This window comes from Chelon labrosus (genome assembly GCF_963514085.1).
Source record: "Chelon labrosus genome assembly, chromosome: 1".
NCBI lineage: Eukaryota > Metazoa > Chordata > Actinopteri > Mugiliformes > Mugilidae > Chelon > Chelon labrosus.
This window is the reverse complement of record NC_140337.1, coordinates 779,650-806,487: the sequence shown is the minus strand read 5'-3', so window position 1 is coordinate 806,487 and position 26,838 is coordinate 779,650. Positions and strand designations below refer to the sequence as shown.

The 26,838-nt window shown below is 40.5% G+C and overlaps 1 protein-coding gene across 1 annotated transcript; it reads left to right on the top strand.

Moving 5' to 3' along the window:
• Nucleotides 1–765: 765 nt before the first annotated feature.
• Nucleotides 766–26,526, top strand: LOC311493556 (GRB2-associated-binding protein 1-like). Its single transcript, XM_084552272.1, has 13 exons — nt 766–1,348; nt 9,820–9,948; nt 10,423–10,588; nt 14,178–14,376; nt 14,683–15,359; nt 16,978–17,060; nt 17,160–17,269; nt 17,531–17,826; nt 17,985–18,059; nt 23,382–23,478; nt 23,832–23,961; nt 24,534–24,668; nt 25,068–26,526. The coding sequence occupies exons 1-13, from the start codon at nt 1,274–1,276 to the stop codon at nt 25,242–25,244; spliced, it is 2,349 nt and encodes a 782-aa protein (XP_084408398.1). The 5' UTR covers nt 766–1,273; the 3' UTR covers nt 25,245–26,526.
• Nucleotides 26,527–26,838: the final 312 nt, after the last annotated feature.

The following is a 26,838-nucleotide window of genomic DNA, read 5'->3' as shown; positions in this document are numbered from 1 at the left end:
TGTACATGTACTGTAATATTTTTTTAATCAAATATGGCGTACTACAACTACAACCTGAAATAATAATTAAAAAAAAATCATCTTCTGTAACTGCTTGTCCTGTGAAGGGTCACGGGGGTGCTACAGCTTGTCCCAGCTGTAATTGGGCAAAAGGCGGGGTACACCCTGGACAGGTCGCCAGTCTATCGCAGGACTAACACAGAGAGACAGAAAACCATTCACACTCACGTCTGTGAGGGAGAGGTGGATCTAGAGGACTACACATCTGCTGTCCTCAGCTATATTAGCAAGTGTGCAGAGGATGTCACCACCACCAGGACAATAACATGCACACCTACGGCCACTTTAGAATCACCAATGAACCTAACGAGCATGTCTTTGGATGGTGGGAAGAAGCCGGAGTACCTGGAGAGAACCCACGCAGACACAGAGAGAACATGCAAACTCCACACAGAAAGGACCCATGGATTCGAACCCGGAACCTTCTTGCTGTGAGGCATCAGTGCTAACCACCTGGATCAGTTGGAACACGGCCCATAATGAAATCCAGTGCTAGCAGACTCATATTCATTGTCATTAGTATTAGTATTAGCATTAGCGGTGATGTGTTTTCATTCAGTAGATGATTCACTCACGTGTTCACTGAAATTCCGTTTACTGTCAACAGTACTGCAAACCACAGCCTCCACAATGAAAACACAACATCTCTTTTTATTTTTTTAAACACACATTCTCTCTTTTGCGCACGCACACACACACATGCATATCCGCTGGGGGAGTTTCCAGTTACACAGAGCAGGAGCGGAATGGGAGGAGTGAGGAGGAGGAGGAGGAGGAGGAGAAGGAGAACGGAAGTAGGAGGAGATGAAAAAGGAATGTCCGAACTGAGGCACTGTATTTGGTTATTGCATGACCAGAGAGAGAGAGAGAGAGAGAGAGAGGAGGAGTGAGAGATCAGTGCTAGGAAGTAGAAAATCTCTCAAAAGGAGGTGTGATTCGTTGACTCAGCCGTCGACGGAGAAGCAGCAGTTCTTCTATTTGTGGATGGGAACAGTTGAGCTGATTTCACCCGATCTACTGATTGAAAGATTAACTGACTGGAGACTAGGTCAGTGCGAAGTCTGTTCAGGAACTTTATAAAGTGATCAGAAGTCTAACTAATCAAAGGTCCTTTGGATTTTAATTGACTGATTCAGCACATAAACTGAATATGACTGCTTTTGACACTAATTGACTGATTGATAGGAGGCACTTTCTTTGTGCTGGCATCAAGATGAGCGATGCAGGGGACGTGGTGTGTGAAGGATGGCTGCGAAAGTCTCCCCCAGAGAAAAAGCTGCGGCGTTACGTGAGTACTTCACTTTTACTTTGTCTGTGAAACATTAAAGTCCAGCAAAAATGGTAATCTTATCCGTTGTGTGACCTATTAAAGACTTGCGCAAAGATGCTTCATCAGGACTGCTCATGGACCCTCTCATGTGCAGCTTTTAATTAAGTTTGAAGATTAGTCTCAATGTTTACACACTGAGTAATTTCTTGAAGTCACACAGTCATAATAGTAAAACAATAAAGCAGTAGAGCACGGCTGTCAGCTGTTGTACATGAAATGACCCTGCGTTTAGCCTGCCTTTGGTCCTTCAAATTATAACATATGCAAGAAAAATATTTTATTTTTCCAAAATAGAGACAGCACAAGAGCACAAGAGCATCTGGACCTACAGAGCCCATAGATAACATAAGATAGCTGTAGTAAAAACAGATAAATATACCAAACTGTTTCATTCATAGATTGGACTCCATCAACATTTACCTTATGCAATACAAATTTACAGTTTTAAATGTTTGAATTAGTTCGTAATGAACTATTTCTCACACATAATATCTTACATGCATTCTCCAACAACAGATTTTTAACTGTTACCAAGGAAACGGCGTAAGTCTCAGAGAATGGTAAATGGCCTTGCTTTTATATTGCGCTTTTCTATCTATTGGTACTCAAAGCGCTTTACAGTCACAGACACATCTACCCATTCGTTCACACAAGCACACACACATTCACACACCAGTGCCATGCACTGGGAGCAAGTGTCTTGTTCAGTGTCTTGCTCAAGGACACTTCAGCATGTGTCACGTTCCGGGGATCAGACCACTAACCCTCTGGTTCGTGGACAACTCGTGGCTAACCCGCTCTACCTACCTACCTCTAACCTAATTGTAAACTTTACCATGTCTTAACCTTCAAACACCCTTGTAAAGAAGTGGGTACTGGCCAAAATGTCCTCACTTTGCACAAATGTCCTCACTCCATTGGTGTCAAACTCAGACTGGTCCTCGGAAAGATAGCTGTAAAAGTGCACATTCACACACACACACACCACATAGCTGGCATGCCTTGCCAGTGAGTTGAGCTAATCTCATCTTTACTTTCCATATTTACACCTAGTCTTCCTTTCTTTCAGTTTAAAGAGAATTGTGTTTTCTTTTCCTCTTATTTTCCCTCTACACATCTTAGTCTCTTTCTCTTTCATTCATGTACTTTCTATTCCTCTTCTGCTGTCAAACATTTTCCTTTCTCAGGCAGCATGTCTGCATGTCAGCATGGCAAGAGAAGAATGAATATATGATAGCAGAAAAAAGTGAGGTCTTCCTAAAGAAATTATAATGAAAGACCCAAAATCTGAATAAAAATACAATGGAATAACTTTAATAAGCAAGACTTCATTACCGACAATTCACCTTAACTTGAGAGTGTGCATAAAACAGATTATAAACAGTTTCACTTTGTTGCAGTTCCTCATTCCTCAATTAGAAAAGAAGTAGGCCTTCCCCATGAAGTGGAAGCAGAGAAAAAGGTGGAGGTGAAAGTGGAAGAAAAAGAAAAACAAGAAGAAATGACTCTATTGTTGAGACTGTGTATGCATTCAGCTATGATGGTACTGTGAAGTGTGTACACACACACACTGCCAGCCAGCTGTGTGTATACTGTCAACACACACACAAAGCACCCCATAATGATAGTTGCTGCAGGCTATGTGTGTTCATATGGTCAGATTGAGCACTGGGGTAAAGTGTAAAGTGTACCTCATTATACTCCCTGCTCTGTTGAAAGCTGTGTGTGTGGGTTATGTAATAAGCTAATCACTCTCAGCTGGGTCTAGCTGGAAGAAGGGGGCCTCCCTGAAGATTTAAAAGATTTGGAAACACACAGAGGCTGGAACAGAACTACAGTGAACGATGAAGTAAATTCTGAAAGCTTGAGTGCAATAACAGACGTCACACACCCATGAGGTCAAACTCAGTTAAAGTAAAGCTGGATCTGCACATGTTCTGTGTCACATATCTCTCACAGTTTGGGCACCTTTTAACAGTTTGCCATCAGAGTATCCATGACATCCATGATGTGCTCCAGACAAGTTGAGCATTTCTGATTTTCAACTTGAAGACGTTGAATGGTGAACAGTGGGAATTTCAGGGCAATTTCATGCATCCCGACTTCACAGAGAAGCAAATGCTTGACACCACTCAGTATAGCAGACCAATACAATGACCAATGCAGTTTCATAGTTACTTACTAACTGGGTTGTACTGTCAGTGTCATTTATATTGTATAAGGAACAGAAGAAGTTGTCCTTAAATATGTATAACTGAAGCTTTTCAGTTTCATTTTGGAAATATATTAATAACTGAAATGTAATTTAATTGATTACAATATCTACAATGATTGCCCTCAAACTGAAAGTGTTGTAAGGTCACATATCGGCAGTACATACATACAACTGAGCGCTGAATTTGAAAAGAATGTTAGGAATAATACATGAGTGGGCCTAAATAAATAACTGATCAGCAGGACAGTTATTATTTAGGTCTGTTATAAAGTTGAATAAATCGACAGACTAGCAGGACTAAGTTTTAGCACTCACTAACTGGCATTCATGTAGGTAACTATCTTCATATAGGTACCTAACTGTACATGCCAGGGTTAACTGCATATAGCCAAATAAACTTATTAGCAGGTATAACTATTACATACTTATTTGAACTAGTTATCTGTCAGGCTATATCTGTGCTACTGTCTGAACAATGATAGCCATCATACTGAAAGTGTTGTAAGGTCACATGTCTGCTGACAGCTCAGCACTGAATAGACTGCACTGAAAAATATATGCAAAAAAGATTAGGAATAATAGATCAGTAAACGATGAACTGAACAGGGGGACATTTGTTTTTCAGGTCTGGTGTTAATTTTGGTTTGGAGGCAGGATGGAGGAAGCGTTATTTTAGAACCATTGTGCCCTCTTCCTGCTCGGGTCGGAGGTCAAAGAAAGAAACAAAACAAAAGGAGAAGAGTGAGGAACTGTTGTAGGAAAAGAGGTTATTTGTATTACTTTTAAGTTGATATACTGAGGAGGAAATGCACAGCACAAACATAAACAAGTAGCTAAAACAACAAAGGTTTAAAACCTAAGTATAAGCTAAAATGAGACCGCAGTGCCTCTTTTGGCCACTGTATGGTCATTTAAAACACCAAAAACTTAAAAAATAGTTTGTGATCAATTGTTTTAATCACAGACTCAGTGATGTTACTGTTTCAAGACAAAAAAAATATATGGTATGTGAGATAAGCCAACCACAGAACAGTGAATGTTTCCTCTTGCTTGTTTCAGCTCGGCCCCAGCCAGACTTTCTTAATCCAAATTTGGATTTTCTTTGTCAAAACAGCCACTAAGATGATGGTGATAGGAAAATCCAAACACCAGTGTCGGAAATTCTACATTTCTTTGTTACTGTTTTCACTGGTATGATACGTACCAAACCTGTATCTTAACATTTTCATTTGATCTGATTTTAAAATGTACTTTTAAGGACAATTATCAGCATATAAAGAAACTACTAATCAGGCATTAAAAATAGTGAATGTCTGACAAATAATAGAAACTACAGTTAAGTTATCTAGTCAGTTGCAAGGCTGTCACTTAGCTTTTCATGCATAATTGAGTTTGCTTTTTGACAGTTACAAAACCAGATGAACTATTTCATTAGCAGGTGCGACTAAACTAACTAACACTAGCTACTTGTCTATAACTGTCATACTGTAAACCTATATAGGCTACAGTACGTGACTAGATAAACAGAAACTACCTAACTAACTGTTAAATACTCAGTTGAACTACTTAAATGTCTGACTGTGACATAGTCTAAACTAAGCATCTAGCAGGTGTAACTGTTAAATACTCAGTTGAACTACTTAACTGTCAGACAGCTACATAGTCAACATAGTCTAAACTAGGCATCAAGCAGGTGCAACTGTTGGCTAACTGTAGCTAATTTCCAGTTTTTTTAAAGCGAAATAAACTAGCTAACAAAGGGTAACTTTTAGCTAAAAAAAAACGTAGTCAACTGACTGTCAGCACTTAATGAACTAGTGACCTAGCAAGTGTAACTGTTATCTAACTGGACTAGCTTACTGCCAGGTAAAACTGTCATCTTGCTGTACTAATTGCCAAGTATATCAGTGATATAGCTGAACAACTCAAGTAAGACAAGGAAATAATTTATTTATCCCCACAATATGGAAATTTGCACTTTTTCTTTAAAGATAAGGTGACTAGCAGGTGTAATGGTTGCTTATCAAACAGTGTGATACTTACTAGTTAGTGAGTTTAGGTAGCTAAATAAAATAGCTAGAAGCTTCAAAATGTTTAATAATTAATATAAATTGCATTTCACTGGGGCGGCACAGTGGAGAGGCGGTTAGCACTGATGCCTCACAGCAAGAATCCATGGGCCCACTGGGCCTTTCTGTGTGGAGTTTGCATGTTCTCCGTGCGTGGGTTCTCTCCGGGTACTCCGGCTTCCTCTCACCGTCCAAAGACATTGATTCTAAATTGGCCGTAGGTGTGTGTGTGAATGATTTTCTGTCTCTCTGTGTTAGCCCTGCGATAGACGATGTGTCCAGGGTGTACCCTGCCTCTCACCCGATAACAGCTGGAATAGGCTCCAGCCCCCCCCCCCCCCCCCGCATTTCACAGAAACAATGCACTTCGCGCACATAGTTAACGATGGATTTATAAGTAGCTAGTGCAATTGTTTCTTTAATTAGAACGGTGTAGAAAATATTTTCATATACTAGTTGCTGCCACCCTGCCGCTTTTCCTTGACCAGCGGCCTGAGGAATGACTGATCATCAAACAAAGTAAGGGAGACAGAGGGTAAACACATACTTCTACTGGCATCTCTTACTTCCTGTTCAGCTACTTCCTCTTCCTGTCTGTGTTTGGAGAGAAAGACGTTGGAATAAACATGCTGTACAATATTTAATTGCTGTGCACTTTGATCATACACATAAATACACACCCACTTAAGCTGAGGCCTGTAATGTACTGTTGGCTTGTTAGACGAGTGAAAATTAACGGACATAATGTTTTTCCACTTAGAAGCACAAGGCCTGAACGTTCAAATAGCTGTATGGTTGTTTCTTTTCATAGCATCAGAATCAGAATCATAACCAGAATGCCTTTATTGCCATTTCCTCTGTGTTTTTTTTATAAGAGCTAAAAGAAGACAGTATAAAAACTGTGTTTTTATACTTTTATACTTTTTTACGAACACAGTGCCAGTGTCAAGTGCTCCGGATCCGATTGCATATTGAAATTTTACAGTCTGGAGTCTCAAGCATTTAGCTTGCTTATTGCTTTTGGATAGAATCTGTTTTGCTCTACAGTGCTTTCAGAGGAAAGCACTGTGAAGAGACTGTTGCCTGTCTGGAAGCAGTCCTGTATGAGTCTGTGAGTGTGGGAAGCTGTGTTTTTATGATGCTCTGCACTGACGATGATTTTATGATGACTCTGCACAGCCTTCTTGTCAGCCACTGTGCAGCTTTTAAACTCCACCAAAATGCTGTGGGTGATTATGCTTTCCACAAAGCTTTTGTAGAAACACAGCAGCAGATACTGGGACAGGTTTATTCTTTTCAGTGACCTTTGCTGTGCCTTCTTCAGAAGGGCAGTGGTGTTTGTACCATGTACTCTGTAAATCTATAAATCACTGACCCTCACCGCGGTGTCTCCTTGAATGTGACAGACGTTCCTCCTAAAGTTAAACACCATCTCTTTAGTTATGGAGAGGTTCAGAAACAGGTTGTTATCTGAACACCATGCCGTGACTCTTTGGACTTTATCCCTGTAGGCTAACTCATTATTGTTACTAATTAGGCCTATAACAGTCATGTCATCCACAAACTGGACAATGGTGTTGCTGTTGTTGTATAGTGTGTAGTCATGAATGTACAGGGTGAACAGCAGGGGACACTGCACACTGCCCTGGGTGGCCTCCGTGTTGAAGGTGATGGGACCCCAGCCTGACTGATTGTGGGTCAGTGAGGAAGTCCTTAATCCACTGGCATGTGTGTTTGTACTATGACCAGACTGTTATGTTGGACCCCATTCTGTTGTAAATGATGGTGTTAAAGGCTGAACTGAAGTCCATAAACAGCATCTTGACATACCAGCCAGGACAGATGTCTTCTTCAGGACTAGAACAACGGTGGCAGATTTGAGGTATGTGGAGACGGTGCAGGTGGACAGTAACAGGCTGAAGATGGCGGTGAAGACCTCGGCCAGCTGGTCTGCGCAGTCCCTCAGCACTCCCTGGAATGCCGTCAGAACCAGCCGCCTTCCTGGGGTCCACACCTCGGAGCACTCTCCTAAATTCCACCATGCTCACAATGTGTTCCAGGTTGTTGACTGATGATGGGGGAGTTCATCCAGTCCTCCTCAGTCACCTCAAACCGTGTAAAGAAGTGGTTGTGCTCCTCTGCTAGGTTGCTGCTGGAGCTGGTGGGTGGATCCTTGAAGCAGCCTTAAGTTGGTGAGGTGCTGGATGCTGTACGCACCATGGGTCTCATTCACTGAAATGGTCCTCGGTCTTTCTCCTGTATGTTGCCTTTGCCCCCTAAATGCCTCTCTCGGTTGGATTTGGTCCACTTGTAGGAGCCCATGTACTCAGACCTAAAGGCTACATTACAGTCCCTTTACAGCTGCTTGATCTCCCTGCCAATCCATTGTTTGTTGTTCTGATAATGTCTGGCCTGTTTTTCAATAGGGACATTATCAATGTAGTTCTGAATGTAGAATAAAACGGTGGATGTATAGTCTGCCAGGTCCTGCTGGTGTGTTCAATACAGTCTTGGAGCTGAGGGGTTTGTCAAGTATTCTTTTGTGTATAAACTGAAAAACTGAGATGCTCACTTGGACAGTGAGTGCGATTTTTGTCTGTGTGCAAATGCTGTTCAATTAAAATCCTTCATGTTCTGCTTTAAGTAATCATGAGGTATCGTCATCCCATGGGAGATTAACTCTACCCATAATGCCCAGTGCACAAAGGCAACAACCAGAGAGTGCAGTCAAACATTTAGCAATTCCCTAAATGTGTGTGTCAGACAGAGAATGTGTGTGATGTTTTGTTGTAATAATTATTGAACTTGTCACAATTTTTCTCAGTAAATATGTTTTTAAAGATGCTACTGACATGCAATTTTCACTAGATATCGGTGACAAGTAATCCACACAGGCAACTTATTTAATACTTTGTACACAAACCTTTGTTGGTAATGACAGCTCCAATACACCTTCTGTATGGAGAGACTAGTCGCGTGCATTGCTCAGATGTGACTTTGGCAGTCTTCAGATCTTAAAGGTTCCATGGGGATCTGCAATGAACTCTGATCTTTAGTTCTTTCCGTGGTTTTTATATGGGATTCAAGTCAGGTGATTGGTTAAGCCATTCCAGCAACTTTCATAATTTTCTTTCTCAGAAATCAGTTGAGAGTTTCCTTGCTGTGTGTTTGGGATCATTGTCTTGCTGAACAACCCTTTTTATCATCTTTGTTGATGGCAGCAGATTTTTCTCAAGAATGTCTCAGTACATTTTTCCATTCATCCTTCCTTTAATTATATTAAGTTAGCCATTGCTGTATAGTGAAAAGCAGCCCACACCATGAAACTTTAAATGAGCTTCAGCATGCTTATTCTTCAGCAATGGGCTCTTACATAGTGAGCATGCATACAGGTTGAGTTCATTATTTATGGCAATCTTTCTTTTTAAACAATTATACTTGCTAATTCTAGGCCATTTTTGAACTCCTCTGATTTTTTGCACTCCTCTGTCAGAAATCTTGCAAGGAGCTGGTTGTGGCCGGCTTATGGTGAAATGTTTGTCTGGCTTATGGAGAAATGATGTGTGTTCTACTTCCAAGATAAGGCTGGGGGCATATCTTGGTTTATAACTTCATCTGTAATCAATGCTGTCAGTATGTTTTGCATAAATAAGGTTGCGATGGTCTTGAGGGAGCTATATGCTTTTACTCATTATAAGATGTTTCTTGTGTGACACCTTGGTAATGACACACCATTTTAGAGGCCATCAGCTGGGACTGGGACTGCAACGACTTGCCTATGCCATCCATTCCGTAGACTACTTAAATATGTCAAAGCAAAAAAAATCCCTTCAAAAGTGAGGAAATTAAACAGCTGGAACACTTGAAAGATGTTTCTTGTTGTTAATACTTTATCCTGCAAAGGGCAGTAACATGACCAGTTGCTCAAACCTGACAAAACCCCTAAAGGAAAAGACAAAGTTCTGCACACTGACTAAAATTGCCACTGAATATTTACTTGTTTGTCTGATTAATTAGATGGTCAGAGCCTGGGAGTCATCGCTGTGTCCTCATCAGTTGTTTTTGAGAAAAGAAAAAAATAAAAGTAAATAAAAAAATAAAAAATCCAAATAAATTTTCAGTCAATTCCCTGTCTCTATTTCCAGGCATGGAAGAAACGTTGGTTTGTGCTGCGAAGTGGTCGGCTGACTGGAGAACCGGACATCCTACAGTACTACAAGAACCAGCAATCCCGACGGCCAATAAGAACCATTAACATGAACCTCTGTGAACAGGTAAGGAGATGGACACATGACTGTGTGTATAAAAGGATTGTCCGCGAACCGGGGGGCCCTCCGGCTCGAACATGCCACAGTGTCCTTGATTGTCCTTGAGCAAGACACTAAACCCCCAGTTGCTCCCAGTGCTCAGTGTGTGAATGCATGCGTGCTTGTGAGAGCGACTGTCACTGAGACTGTGAAAGTGCTTTGAGTACCAATAGGTAGAAAACACTATGTAAAAACAAGAACATTTACCATTCACTAACTGAAATGATAGCTGAAGTTGACAGCTTACAAGTGCTGGTTCAGACGTAAGTAATTGTTGGACTGTGATCTGATGTAGGTAGGTTAGACATAAGTTGTTTCATCCCTCCATAAGTGTAGTCTAATTCACTAAAGAAAGTAATATACAGACTGGTTAATAACGTGTGGAAAAAAGTTTTTTGCATATAATACATTTTTTGATCAAAACTGTCCCCTTGACTTCAGGTAGATGCTGGCATGTCATTCACAAAGAGGGGACTGGAGAGCAGCTTTGTTTTCGATCTGAAGACGGTGGAGAGGACCTGGTACCTGGTGGCTGAGTCTGAAGAGGACATGAACCGCTGGGTGTCGTCAATCTGCATGCTCTGTGGCTTCAACCCGACTGATGACGGTACAGAAGAGATCAATTTATATAGAGGGATCAAAAATACTCCACCTACTTATTATGCATTTGGAATGGGTAGATGTGTGTGTGGGCTGTGGCTGAGTCAGCACGAAAACTAGTTGGAGATCGAGAACCTGCAAACAGAAAGATGCACAAAAATGCCGCAAGGATTTGTCAGTGACATAAGTGAAAGACCTGTAAAATATTTCAAAATATAAAATATGGTATTAAGCTTTATTTGAGTTTTGTAGGGATAGCACAGAAGTTAATAACCACAATGATCCAGTCAGTCAGTCAATCTCTGTTTGTAGCAGAGATGTTTTTGCTTCAGGGTCCTGTTATGTGAAAGTTGAACTTCTTGGCATGAGAAGTTATTTTAATATTGTAAGAGTAACTGATCATTTTAAAGCAAAATCGGTGGATTGCGGTTCCCATTTGTTTATTGTTGGGACCTTGTTTTATCAATATTCTATGCTAATATTCATGTTTTCCAAACAGGAAATTCATATTTAGAGTAAACTAGATGCAGAAAGGTTGGGCAACAGATCTGGTATCATATCCTTTAATTACATTCACCATGTTGCGTCCAAATCTTGGCCTTAAATTTGTATCCCATCAAAGGTTAATGTTTGAAATTAAGAATGCAACCTTAAAAACAAAACATGAGAATATAAAATGTGCACAGTTAAAAGTTAGCACATTGTTAATTGTTAAAGTGTAATAGGCGGTCCAGCCAAAGGCCACAGCCAAAATGCACAAGACTGAAGCACAACGTGTTAAAGTCACAGTGAGTCTCAGACAGAGACATGCAGAATTATCCAGCAACCCAAAGCCAGCCTTTTAAAGAGAGTTGATTGGAGATTGGCCACAGCTGGGTCAGGTGCTCCACCAGTTTCCTGCCTTGGTGAGCCTAATGACAGTGACAGAGGGAGAGAGAGTGAAGAGAAAGAGAGAACAAAAACAAGGCACTGGATGCACAGGAAACCCAGGACCATGACATTAAAGTCTAATACACTATAATTCAAAACACCAGCTCAACCATAACTTCTACCTACAGTATATTTAATCAGCAAGTTCACACTAAACAAGAACTAGTCCAAAGTTCAGTTCATACAGATAAAAGTGAACTAGATGAAGTTCATGGTTAACATTTTTTAATTTTGAACTATGTTCAAAGACTCCAAAATGAACAATTCCCATTCATTTTCTCTGTTTTTTTTTTTGTTTTTCTTCAAATGAGCAGCTACAAACTATTCTTGTTTAATAGAATCTCTGACTGACCTGCCCATCCATCCCCAGCCTATGATATTTTTTCGCCCATGATCTGTACTGCTTTTTTGAATAACCACTGTACGAGGAAATAACTCAACTGTTTGCGTGAATCAGTTGCTTCTACGGTGCCTGAGGCAGCTTCTCTTTCAGCTGAACCAGCCATGCTGTATGCCATAAATTGCATGTCGGGTTCACAAAACAGTTCACAACGTGTTCGATGAACACCATTCATTGAATGCGTTCATGCGCAACACTGATTTTAATCAAACAAAACTGATATTTGACAGTGCTGAAAAGGTGTTCAATTCAATTCAGTTCAATTCAATTTTATTTATATAGCGTCAATAACAATACAAATTGTCTCAAGACGCTTTACAAAACCCGGCCTGAAACCCCCAGAGCAAGTCTGAAGGCGTTGATGGTAGCATAAGTAAGTGGACTGCATCATACTGCAACATTTCTAATGTTGTGAAAATATGAAGGGGGGATATTGGAAATATCAGAAATTATAGGTTTCAGAATGGTTAAACATACCAGAACTGCTGTAGTTAACTGTATATATAAACCGTATACAACTGTATATAAAGATGGTTGAGGAACTGCTCCTCAAAAGTGAAGCCAAAGCAAGTAGAGCTCCCCCTGGTGTCTGGCTGCAGTATAGGTCATCAACTCCATCTCCACTATGTTAGTAGATTGGACTTTGGCCAAACTAAAACACTAAAGTACACGTCAAATAATTATTTTTCAAGGATAGTTTCTATCCTTTTAGATAGTTAGGCAGAAGATGCATTTTAATTATTAACCCCCCGAAACCATGACAACCCAGAGTTCAGACCAGGAGGCAGAGGTGCAGCCTTACACACTTCTCTGCCGCTTCTCTAGGACTGTCTCAGAGCCAAAACTCTCTAAACTCCATAGATGTTCTGTCTGCTCCCAGATTCTTTAAATCAAAAAACAACAAAAGAGGAGTTATTCATAGGAACACCATACAAAGCAATATAAATTCACTGGTAGAACAGAAGAATAGAAAAATTAAATGTGGTCTTTTAAATGTCAGATCTCTCTCATCTAAATCTGTTTTAGTGAATGATTTGATAACTGATCATCAGATTGATCTCTTTAGTTTGACTGAAACGTGGCTGCAGGATGATGAATATGTTAGTTTAAAAGAGTCTACATCACCCAGTCATAACAATTATCACATTCCTCAAAGCACAGGTAGAGGAGGAGGAGTGGCAGAAATCTTCTGCTCTGATTTATCTATTAATCCTAGACCTAAGCATTGCTTTCATTCATTTGAAAGTCTTACTCTTAGTCTTGCTCATCCAGACTTGAAATAACACACAAAAAAATTATTTTTGTTGTGGTGTATTGCCTACCTGCTCTTTACTCTGAAATTTTAGCTGAACTCTCTGAGTTTTTATGTGATTTAGTGCTTAGAATAGATACATTAATAGAAGAAAACAAGAACAACCCCAGATTTCTTTTCAGCACTGTAGCCTGTGTTGTCCCTCTCTCCCCTTCAGGCCGGGTTTCAGAACGGATGTTGTAAAGCGCCTTGAGACAATTTGAATTGTTATTGACGCTACATAAATACAACTGAATTGAAGTTTCAAGCATCCATTTTTCTGATAAGTTTAGTTTAAGTTAGTTACTTGACGCTATAGAAAAGGGCTGTGACATGATGATGACTACTAGTTTCCATGCCAATCGTCCCATGAAGCGGTCCCACAGGACCGTGAATCTTAGACAAAATAAAGAAATAAATGTGTGTATAATGTGTATAATCCAGCATTTCTTTATAACTTTTGGAGATAGAGCAGAGTGCATTGTCAATCAAATGAAAATGCGAGTGAAACTGGTGGAATTGTGGGCGGGTCATTGATGATGTAGCTCTGCATGGCTCCACTTTCGGCCCATACTGCCCAGACTCTGGGTCCAAATTCGCCGCTACCCATATCTCTGGAATTCTAGCACCAGTTTGACCAATAGAAGGAAGTGGGAAGTGTTGTCCATATTTATATACAATCTATGGACTGGAGGCTTTAACTTCTACAGATTTCTGGGATCCTTAATTGTTTCAATCCACACAGCCCCCAGAAAATTTGTCATTATGATTTTGGGTTGTCTATCCACTTGTATGCTCTTCCCATCCTCATGGGCCCATGCCAACACTCACTTCAAGTCCATTATAGACTATACATACAGAGATCCATATTGGATTTCCCACGATTTTGTTGCCGAAACCCATAGACAGACTTTCTCATGAGGGTATTAATTTCTTATTTGACCTCTCATTTGGTCTTTTTTTTTTTTTCTACAGTTCCAGAAAAACCTCCCATCTCCATCTCCACCACCACCTCCAATATATCTATGACCCCAACCAGTGGCGCTGCAACCACCTCCAGCGTTACAGGAACGGTCCCACTCCCATATGACCCGGTGAGCGTGCAACACATGGAGCCTGATTGCAACGCTGAGGATGATTACCTGTGGTTATCACACTGCCAGAGTCCCATCAGGTAAATCAAGTGACCGCTCCAACAAGACAATGGTTTGTTCAATTTTTAGCGGTAGAAAATGGCTGGTCAAACTAACTGAGTTAGAAGTATGGGTGTGTTGAATCTAAGGAATGGGATTAGAGGTTTATCTTAAATCATACCCAGAGACAGAATTCAATTTGTTTTCTTCCAGACAGATTTGGTTGTCATTTGTTGAGGTTTGGTCTGTGTTAGGAAATTACTACTTACTTTTTTTTTTAAATATAATAATGTACAGACTAACTACAAATTTGTAAATTGGTTATATTGGTGTCTTTCCATCTCCAGGCCTCCATTAGGTTCCTCCACCTCTCTTGAAGCCAACTACAATGACCACCTCTACCCTTCTCCTTCCGCCACCTCCTCTTTCTCCTCCTCTTCCTCCTCATCTTCCCTCCTTCCCAACAGCCTTCCTCCTCCGTCCTCACCCCCCAGCTTTACGACAGCGCCCTGGACACTTGCCACCATGACGAGCCCTCTCAGCCAATCTCTAGATGCCAGCATGACCTCTGACTTCCAGAAACAAGTCGGCCAACCTCGTTGTCACCCCTCTCCTCATCCCAGAAAACACTCTTTGGATTTCCAGCTGCGTCCTCTGGCGATACCTTTCAGCGATTACACACCCTCCAATGTGCATCCAAGTACACACTCATACACCAACAGCGGTTACCAGATCCCACGTCCAGCATCCACCCCACAACCGCCTCCCCCTAGACGCCTATCTTCTACCCCAAATGTGGACTCCCTAAGCCAAGTGGAGCTCCATACTTTTATTGCAACTCCTCCTCCACGCCCGCCAAAACCCACAGCCATCACAGCACCTGTAGAGAGTTCCTCTGTGGGCTCAGGGTCTGCCACTCTACCCCGAATCACCTCAGAGTCAAAGAGGAGGAATGAATGTGTGGATGGAGAAGGATATCCTCAGAGGAGTAACACTGTTACTACACCAGGACGCATCCAGACATGTAAGAAAATACCCTCCTGGCTTACTTTCTTTTTATGCTGAGATTTTAAGCAAATTTATGGTACTGTGCATTTGTATAATTTGCATGAGTGACGGATTACGACAATCCTCCAATTAGATGACAATGATATATGTAGGTTAAGTTTGGCCTGAGCCGCGAAAGAGAATGCAAAAAAGAGGTACAAAGCTAACTAACAACTGCACAAATGCAAGCAAAAGTGGACTACATGTCCGGTTGTTGATCATATTGTTCAACAGCTTGGCATGCATCAGCAAAGCTCTGCATAGCACCAACTCTGCATCATGGTTGAGCCTTATAACCCACTGCAAACTCTAAACATGTTCCTTTTGAGCTTTAGAGTGCTGGTAGATGCATTTTATTATTATGGACAAAGTCAGTCTTGGATAACCATCAAATGTTTCGGTTACCTTAACTCTAGCCCTAACCCTAACTCTTGGCAAGAAAGCAAAGAAGTGTATTTACCAATACCCTCGCATCCCTTAAGCTTCATAATCAGTATAGTATCAGTTGTTTTCATTTGGTCATTTGTTGTCAACCTCTCTGCCTCTCCATCCAAACACTTAAAATCGCCTCCAGCTGGACCGTGACCGAGCCATGGCCATCTAGTTTCACCATCCTTTTGCTGTAGTGGTTCAACTGTATCATTTTAAGCAAGCCTGTGCATTTCAGTACGTCATTCCAGTGGCTGCAGGAGTCTTTGTTGGAAACTGCACGTTCACTAATAGTTGCCAAGATTTTGAACCTGGTGCTTCAGAGGAGATCAGAGACTTACGTTTAAGAGGTTTTATTATGCAGAACTGGAAGCGTGAGGGGATTATAACCTTAGAGCTGAAAGAATTTGTGCTCGTTTGCAACACAGTTTGATTAGCATTAGTTTCATTACACTAGAACATTGTCCCAAAGACTTCCAAGAGTTTTCTGGCCAGAACTCTGTTTTAAAGCTCTTAGCAGAAACACTAAAGAAACATATATACAATGCTAATAATAACAGACTATTCTCCATTGTTATTTGATGATGGATTAATGGCTGCTTTAGGACAGACACCTCTATATTCATACATGCTCAGGCTTGATGTTTGACAACTTCATGGTGATTAGTGTGTATTCCCATCGACATCCAGATCTGGTCGAACTGTTTCCACTATATATTTGCACAAGATAAATGGGTGAAAATAGAAGTCCAAAAACTTTTGTACTTATGTGTCTGCATTTCCAAGTAAATAGAGGAAACTTTTAGCAGTTTGTGAAGAGATCATTGCCACTTTAGTGTCCATAGACTGCTGTCTATCACTGGAGAGTACACAGGCTACATTTACATCAACAACTTGTCTTCCGTCCGATCAATCATTCTGACCAGAGATTCCATCTTGACTGTTAACATGGATGCTAAATAATTTGTTTAAGTGTTCATGTGGTTATTAGGAGCTAATATTTTACTATTGAACAGATTTTTAAAGGTTTACACCACCCATCTCCATTTGATTGGGCTATTCTGTTCTCATTGAGGTGGCTACATGAGGCAATTTTATTCAAATTATTAGAGAAATACTAGTGTCTGTGTTAATGTTAAAAGGCTCATGTCTCTTGTCTGTGTCAGGTTGCGAGTCTGTTTACATCCCTCGATCTCGGTCTGACAGAGCAAGCATGTTTGAGTTCAGCGACAGCTTCAACAGTTACTTTGTGAGTTAAAACTTTATTTTTTCTGCTGCTTAGTTTTTATAGTTTTCATTTATCATTTTAAAGAGAAGTTCACTTAAACTTTTGATCTTTCCCTCTCAGTTTAATAAAGGCATGGTACCTCTGGGAAGTGTTTGTTCTGAAGACGATGATGTGGATGAAAACTACGTTCCCATGAGTGCTGCCACCACTGAGCCACCGGTTGCACCAAGGTCGGTCAGGACAACAAAGCAAAAAATACTATTGTCAAAGCTTCTCAAGTGTGTTATTTTTTTGCTTTTATCTTTGAGTTGTGGACTTCAGCATGTATTAAATCATAAAAAATCTGTAACTGACGAGTAAATAACTGTTACTATTATGTGTAATGTCACTCTCAGCTGTGCTATTTAGACAACACGTGATGATTAGATAGTTTGATACTTGAGCCTTTTCAAAAAAATTCAAGTTTCTGATTTCTTCACCTCTTCTTCCAGGGTGCCTCAGCCTCCTGCTTGTGACGCTTCCACGCAGCTTCAAGATGGCAACTATGTCCCAATGACGCTACTGACCCCCTCCCTCCCCACTCACACGAACCCTGCCACGGGTGACCTTGTGTCTCTAGGGATGCAAGTACCTCCACCTGCCCACATGGGCTTCCGTAACTCCCTGCTGACTCCCGTCACCCCCCACACCCCGCCGCTTCGGAGACACACCATGATCAGCGGTGGCGGAGGCGAAGTTGAAGCCATGCCCCCACCGATCCACCGCAACCTGAAACCACAGAGGAGAGGTTGATAGCCACCAATGTTTTATCAAAGTTATTTTTTACATAAAAAAAATTAAATAATAATATTCACATAAAATGACATAAAAGACGAAGAATCATTCATTAAAAGGGAGGTTTTTGTTCTTCTGCTTTAAAAGTCACTCTGTGTCTGTTTATTTCAGTGATTTCTGTCAATCAAACTTGCATGGAAAGAAGTGATGGCCACCCTGCAGGAGAACCAATACATAAAACAAGAGGTACTTACAGTTTTTTAATTATTTGCTTGATAGTTAAGTTTGATAAAATAATCTTGACTTTGTGGCAACAAATCACAGAAGAAGAGAACCAACTGGTATGATGATCCAGTTGGTTCCCAATGATCTCCCAAAATAAAGGTTTGGGAGATCATTTTGCTTAATATGACATAGGTTGATGAGCAATTTGCTTTTAATGTAAACTAAATCCTAGATGCTAGCAACCACACATCAGGGGTGCAGCAGAGAGGAGATCAACAATATATCATATTTTATGAAAAGTTTTTTTTTTATATATATATATTCTGACCTTCAGAGTGTAAAGTTTAACATTAAGTGTGCACTCAATACCAACACCTGAATGCTAGATCTAGCGATTATGCTCATTAATTTTGACAATACACATCACCGCTGTCTGGGCTAAAACGTTGTACTTCAGCACTCTGCAGAGACTGCAGCCAGCATCCAACTAAGCACTTTCGTTCTGCACCCGTGTGAGAGGAAATAACATACATTCGTGAAATGGTTTGCACTAGACAGCAACTGACTATAAGCTGGGTGTTGTCAGGAAAGAGACGTGTTGTCATTGCATGGTCAAACATATTTCACTGTGGTTTAAAAACAAACAAAAAAAAAAACACTTCTATAAAAAACCATTTAAAACCTGACTGAGACTGTTTCTGTTCCCGAAACAGTGTCTCCCCTTCTCATGTTTTTTTCCTCTCTCCACATTCACCCCTGTGTTCTCCATCATCTTGCATCTCCCCTTTGGCCTGTTTCAGTTTTAATTATTTATCTGCAACCACTTTGCTTAACAAGGCTGCAGAGCAAGCGGCTGACAACCACACACAATCACACACACAAGCAATGCATATAGACCAGCAGCTTATAGAAACGTCCACATTAAATATTAGGGTATAGTAAAGTTCACACTTAGGGATTTTTTCCAGAGCTGTATTTCATGCTAAGTAGAAATTATGATTGTCTGGACCTTTGGAAAATCCTTTTCTGAACAGGGGAAGTGGACTGAGATATAATCTGCTATCAATTTACAATACAGTCCTAACTTCTATCCCCAAGTTTCACCCCTATTCTGACTGATAATGTGTTGCCAGTCTACTATTCATTGGAGAGAGGACAGGGACAAACAGTCTCCCCCACCGACAGGTTGGGGTTGTTAATAGATAGTAGTCCAGCAGGTTTCTGACGGGTAACACCCACAGATATTCCTATTTAAACCCTAACTCCCCACCAGTCCTTGCGAACTGAAGAAGCTACTTGAAAAATATTTAAGAAACTGTACAAGTCCAGTTGCCTTTCTTTAACATTTTTGGATATACCATGACCTGGGTGACACGGACCCTCAATTGCGCGGCATCCCATTTCAGTCCGGCAGGTGGCGGTAAAGCACCTGAACTGGCAGAAATACCAGAGTAACTTGATACAGATAAAATAAATGAATCGCTTTTATGAACCACAAGATATTTCAAATTAATTGTAGATTCGCTAGATTGTTCTACATTGCCTTTGTTTGAGCAAAAATTTGTTTATTTATGGATTTAATGTGACAGAGGGCCGCCATTTTCACAGAGGCAGACAAGACAAATTATGGATGCATGTTAGAAGCATTTACAGTAAAATATTTGAAACCATGGAGCTGATTCAGATGCATGCGACAATGTGTGTAATAGGACTAGAGCAGGGGTATTCTATTAAATCTTAAAGAGGTCCAATTAGAGAAAATGTCTTGCAGCAAAAGTCCAGAGGATCATAATGGCTAACTACTTAGTGTGAAATACAGCTCTGGAAAAAACTGAGAGACCACTGCATTAGCTGATCACCAAAACCAAATCTTATTTAACAAGGAAAAGTATAAAAACCACTGCTGTGGCCGTCACTATTGTATTGCAACCGGACCAGCTTGATGGCAAAAACAGTGCTAGTAGTACCTCAAAAGTAACTGGAATCAAGTTTTGGGTGAGTAAACGAAGTGTTACATTCTGGCTTTACTGGCAGAGTGACACAGTGAGCATCTGGTTGCTTCCATCCTTAAAATTTCAAAGACTGCAGTCAAACAGCAGACATTGGGGACAACAAAGCTACAAACTGGAGGTCAAAAACTTGTCTCCACTGCCCAGGATTACCATCAGCTCATTCGAATCTCAAATGACCTGGCAAACGGCAGCTGGTGTGAAGCGCACAGTGAGAATGGTTCCAAACAGGCTCCTAGGGGCAGGGCTAAAGTTGTGTAAAGATAGAAAAAAGCCCTTCATCAATGAGAAGCAAAGAAGAGCCAGGCTGAAGTTTGCAAAAGACCACAGAGGACTGGACTAAGGTCATCTTCTCTGATGAGTCCAATTTTCAGCTTTGCCCAACACCTGGTCATCTACTGCAGAGGGGGCAAAAGTATTCACATTCTGTACTTAAGTAAAAGTACGGACACCTGTGTAAAAAAATACTAAGTAATACTAAAATAATATAATAAGTACTGATTCAACTCCTTTACTCAAGTGAAAGTAAGAAAGTACAGGCTCTGAAATGTACTTTAGTAAAAAGTAAAAACTATTTTGCCATTAATGAAACAATACATCTGTTGATAATTTTGCAAAATGAAAAAAGTTCTGACAGAATAATCTAGACTGAACTGACCAGATATCCTGCATGAGCATCTGGATCATTTTTAATAACAAATTGAGGGTTATTGGGTTGTTGTTTTTTAAACCGAGAGCTAGCTAGTGTTAGCTATACGATCAAAACGATGCGCATTCGCCATGAATCATTCTTGGAGCCGACAACATCGCACAGTTCTCTTAAATAAGGCAATGGATGGGGAATGTCTTCTGAAGCGTCACCGTCGGCACTACACCCCGGTTCACTTCCTTCATCCATGCTGCTGGAGGTTCTCTCTCTAACTCTCCACTCTTCGACTTTCCTTCTCTAGTCCGATGCTCTAGTCATGTCCGATCATGTCACGTATTTTACGTCTTGTCATCTATGGAGTTTAAAAAAGGCACACAACCCTGCCTTTCCAGTGTAAACAGTAGAAAGTACAGATATTTGTGCACAAATGTAGGGAGTAAAAGTAAAAAGTCATCAGAAAATGAAATACTTGAGTAAAGTACAGATACCTGAAAAATCTACTTAAGTACAGTAACAAAGTATTTGTACTTCGTTACTTCCCACCTCTGGAAACCTGGAGAGGTCTACAAGCCATAGTGTCAGATGAGCTGGCAGAGCTTCAATAAGGCTGAAATTGGGCAGATTCGTCTTTGCGAAGGAATGAATGAAGCCACGTACAAGGTTATCCTGGAAGAAAACTTGCTTCCTACTGCTCTGACACTGTTTCCCAACTCTGGGAATTAATTTGTCCAGCAGGATTATACTCCATGCCACACAGCTAAATCACGGTGTGGATGACCACCTGCTCAAGACGCTGTCATGGTCAGCCCAATCTCCAAAAACCTCTGTAATGTGATCAAGAGGATGATGGATTGTCACAAGTCATCAAACTAAGCTGAGCTACTTAAATTTTTTCACCTTTACTTTAAAAAATAAAATAATTAAAAAAATAAAATATACGTAAAAATCTAGTAAAATAAAAAAGTATAAGGAAATGCAATATGAAGGATTAAAAAGGTGCAATAGTGTGCATTAACATTAATAACATGGAGTTATTTATTACAGAAAGACGAGTTATTGTCCTGCTGGATTGTGAATATATAATGATGTATGAATGACGTCCTGTAGCATTCACTCTGGGAGCGGAGCTGAATCAGTCTGGTGGAGAATGAGCTCCGCTGCCCCTCTATAATCTGCTGTAGTGGGTGTGATGGATTGTCCGTGATGGAGAGCAGTTTGTTCAGTGTCACTGTTTGTCAATCCTACTTATGTCCTTTTTGCTGGTACTCCTCCCCCAACAAACCACAACAAAGTACAGGGTGCTCAGAACAACAGACTGTTCGAAAATCTCCAGCAACTTGCTGCATACGTTAAAAGACCTGAGCTTCCTCAGGAAGTAGAGTCTACTCAGTCCCTTCTTGTACACAGCATCACTGTTGTCCCTCCAGTCCAGTCTGCTGTTCACATGGACTCCCAGGTACTTGTAGTGGCTCACTACTTCCACCCCCAGGCCCTGGATGGTGATGGGCTCCTCTTCCTCCTGAAGTCAATGACCAGCTCCTTGGTCTTGTCCACATTCAAGAGTAGGTGATTTGCCAGGGACAACTCCACAAAGTCACCTATCAGTGTCCTGTACTCCACTTCCCATTCATCTCTAATACATCCAACCACTGCAGAGTCATCAGAGAACTTCTGTTTTAAATACAATAAAACAAAGATGTTAATTTTACTCACATCACATGCCTATAAATAGTAATGTCAGGGAAGCTGATCTATTTGCAGTTGTCTCTGAATTTTTTCAAGCGCTGCATGTAAGCAGCTGAGTAGTTGTATCATCATCTGCATGTAATCAATACCTGACAGCAATATTTATTGTGACATAACATAGAACTGAACATGTTTGACAACAGATATGTATAATGTTCTCTCATTAACTAAATAAAAGTGAGCTGCATTTGTTTTTTCTCTACCTTTCTCCGTCTTATTCGTCTTTTTCTCAACTTTCTTTCAGACTCAGTCGTCTGATTCTCTCCAGTTGTTTTTTCTAAATGCATCGGTATCGATATCTTTCTTTTTCTGTCTACCATCTTCATTTTTCAAATGCAACTTGCCTGTAACTCTCTCAAAGTTGATTGACTAAGTGTTATCACGTGGGATGGCTTAATTCGCTTGCAATTGCTTTGTGTGTTTCCTCAACCACTTAACCACTACCGAAAGCTGAAGTTAAATAAAATAAAGTCAGGTTTTAAATCATAACCTTCTGCTCTAGCTGTCGGTAGTGGTGGAGAAACCGAAGATTTCCGAACCACTGAATCAATATGACGCATTTGTGTTGACATGATTCACTGTTTCGGAGCATTTGATATAATTGAATATGGCGACATCTGCTGGCCAACCTACAAAATAGTATTTGCATGGAACAATAAAGGGTAAAGTGTCATGAAGCAGTACGGTTATATATATTGCGATAAAGGTTCTACGTGCATCTTAAAATTAATGACGCACTTGTGTTATAATGCGATTGTGCCAGCATAACATACTGTATGCAATATAGATGTAACACTAAATAAGTGTGCCAGACCTTATCCTGCAGCATTTTACAAACACAGATGGAAATTATTGCTCCTAAATCCAACAAACTACAAATTCTCTTTGTTTCAAGATGAATATTAAATAACAGCTTCCATGTTTTGTTCGGTCTCCCAGTGAAGCCTGCTCCTCTGGACATCACTCCACTGCCTCAGGACTGGCAGGAAGTCCCGCCCCCTGTACGCTCACCTGTCACTCGAACCTTCACACGAGAGTACGTTTGTGTGTGTTTTACTGCAACAAATAACTGCAAACCACTTAAATATTTGCTGTCTCAGTTTGAAGCAGGAAGTTTAAGCTGTGCTGCTCTCTGCAGCCACACTTTGGTGCTGGGGGAGTAATGTAAAGTTAGATATTGGTGGTAATATATAGCTTAAAAATTATTTTTAAATAATACATTTTCAAAATTGTTTCCTTTTATATCAGTTAATTGACTGAATAATTATTGATAGATTTATCTGACCAATATTCATGTTAGAGAGCTTTGCTTGAGAATGAATTAACAAACAATCAATGATGAGGATATTCATGAAGTTTATTGTGTGTGTGTGTGTGTGTGTGTGTCAGTCCGTCCAGTCGTCCGTGCGTCAGGCCAAGCTCTTCTCATAGCTCCTCGCCTTCCTCCGATTCCGATGACCCCGATGAAAGCTACGTCGCCATGACGACCTCCAGCCTCAGTTTTAGCTCTGGAGAGCCGGTAAATAACTTCCCTCCTCTTCTTCTTTCCCATGTCCTTTCTCTCTTCCACAGTGTGCCTCTTATCCTCATTTTCTTTTGCTCTGTCATGCATCTGTTTATCTATCGTCTTTCCTTTTATCCATCTTGACTTCTCCTTATTTTTGGGTGTAAATTCCAAAAGAAAAACAAAAACAAAAAAAAACTAAACCAAAGACAGCTGGACTTCTGCCTCTTTAAAGCAGGAAACAAACTTACATTAAGTACCCTGCAGTTTCTGAAGGCTCACAGTCACCCAGGTCATGGTATAGCCAACAAACCAAGCTGAAACAATGGCAATTGGACTTGTAGAGTTTCTCTTGAAGATGTTTCATGCAAGATTTTAGTCCTAAAAGACGTAAGGGAGTTGTTTTTAAAAACATCTGTGGGTGTTGTTCATCAGAAAATCACAGGTCTATTAATGAGCAGATGCTTTTAAGATAATTCTTCTTCTCTCCTTTCCTGTTGTGCTTCCTCTTTTTTTCCTTCCTCTATATGCCTCTCTTGTTTCCCTGTGTCTGGTTAAGCAGACTCTCTGTGTTTGTGTGTATGCAGTCTCTGAGACTTATGCTACAGCGAGCTTCAGAGGGCGGAGTGGGCAGCCCGTTGCTAAGACGATCCAGGAGTGACAAACAGGTGGAGTACTTGGACCTCGACCTCCACATTGGACGATCAACTCCGACAAGACAGGTAGAACTGTCTTTCTCTCCATCATGTCATTCTGAGGGGGTGGAGCCTATCCAGCTGTCATTGGGTGAGAGGCAGGTCACAGGTCTCCAGTCCATCACAGGGCTAACACAGAGAGACAGACAACCATTCACACTCACACCCAGAGCCTTCTTGCTGTGATGCATCAGTGCTAACCACCACAACACTGTGCCGCTCCATCATGTCATGTCACTCCAATAACTCAAATTTAATTTACCTTTTATAGTGCTAAAGATTGCTCAAAAATGTCTATCTTTGACCACAAGAGGGCGCCAAGTCACCACTGTCTCTTCTGCCAATATTAAGTCCACACTATTGCTTCATATTTTCCTAATTCACTAATCCCTCTAAATGTGCATTTTGTAATATTTACATAATCAGAGATGCTGCACAGCAGAAAGTGGAACCAGCGGCAACGATCAGGACAGTTCAGGCAAGGAGCATGCACAAGGCAGGCGTACACGCGTGGACTATGTCGTGGTGGACCCAGAGAAGACAAAGGCCCTCAGGAACACCCGAGAAGCATGGCATGATGGGAGGATGTCCACGGAGAAGTAGAAAAGCTTGGAGTGCACAAGCACACGCAAAAAACAGACACTGAAAAAAGGCTGAAAAGAAATCCTTATAAATCCTTAAGAAAACTATATTTATTTGTAACTTAAATCTGTGAGTCATTTGATGACAACATGACAACCGTATCAGCTGTATGATGCAATGAACTGTGCTGAAGCTGAAAGTGAATGATAATTGAGAAGTGATAATTCATCACACTGAATGTCAAATGTGCAGTTGTGTGATGAGTGAGGTATTTAACATTTTTGGAGAGCCCAGTTTGACAACAACTCACTGTGTTGTCCTGGGCGTTGATTCAGACCTGGGCGCCTGAAAGAGTGGCTGCAGGTCTCCAGTAGCTCCGTGATTCTTACCTTTCACTAAGCTACTGTGACCAAGCAATTTCCCTTGGGGATCAATAAAGTTTATCTAAGTCTAAGTCCAAGTCTAAGAATAGAAAAATACAGTAGATACTAAGGTGACATCAGGAATAGTCCAGAAAATCAGAGCTTTTTTAACTCCTCCAGTTGATCCTTCAGGAAAGAAAAAACACAAAAATATATTTTTAAACTTTTCCTCTTTTTTGTGCAAATTCAGCACCTCACTTGTTCTGATCTAATTCAGTTTCATCAGCGTTTTAAATAATAATAAAAATGTTGGACAGGGGTGCCAATCCAATGTACTGATGATTAGATAATAAGACACACTAAGACAAACATTGTCCAATGTGATGATTATTGCAAATCCTACATGTCCATATAAAGGATGCAATCGGTTACTTCTGAACTGTGTGATTGCAGTAACAATGAATAAAGACTACATACACTTCACTTTACTCTGCTTCTGTTGTGTTCACTTGAGTCACTAGAGCAATTAATGTCAACTGGTGGCCCGAATATTACTGAATTCAAGAATATGAATTCCTATATTGCAGGATGATGAATATGTTAGTTTAAATGAGTCTACTCCACCCAGTCATAGCAATCATCACATTCGTCGAAGCACAGGCAGAGCAGTGGCAGCAATCTTCCACTCTGATTTATCTATTAATCCTAGACCTAAGCAGAGCTTTAATTCATGTGAAAGCCTTACTCTTAGTATTCCTCATCTTTACTGGAAAACATAAAAACCAATTATTTTTGTTGTGGTGTATCGCCCACCTGCTCCTTACTATGAATTTTTAGTTGAATTCTCTGAGTTTTTATGTGATTTAGTGCTTAGAACAGATATATTATATTATATAATATATATTTATAGTAGGTGACTTTAACATCCATGTTGATGTTGTCAGTGACAGCCTTAGCTCCTCATTTACATCATTATTAGATTCAGTTGGCTTTTCTCAGGATGTAAACAGATCAACTCACTGTTTTAATCACAACTTAGATCTTGTCCTAACATATGGCATAGAAACTGAAGGTTTAACAGTATTTACTCATAACCCTCTTTTGTCTGATCATTTCCTCAACATTTGAATTTACAATAATGGATTACACAGGAACTGAAAAGACATTTCATTACAGTAGATGTTTATCTGATGATGCTGTAACTAGATATAAAGAATCAATTCCTTCTTTATTTACCTCAGTGCCATGTGACA

Bases quoted from the DNA above. Each gene is read 5' to 3' on its own strand.
- LOC311493556 (XM_084552272.1), top strand. From the start codon at position 1,274: ATGAGCGATGCAGGGGACGTGGTGTGTGAAGGATGGCTGCGAAAGTCT. The intron at 17,827-17,984 runs GTTGATAGCCAC...TGTTTATTTCAG, and splicing joins CCTGAAACCACAGAGGAGAG to TGATTTCTGTCAATCAAACT. The intron at 18,060-23,381 runs GTACTTACAGTT...TCGGTCTCCCAG, and splicing joins ACCAATACATAAAACAAGAG to TGAAGCCTGCTCCTCTGGAC.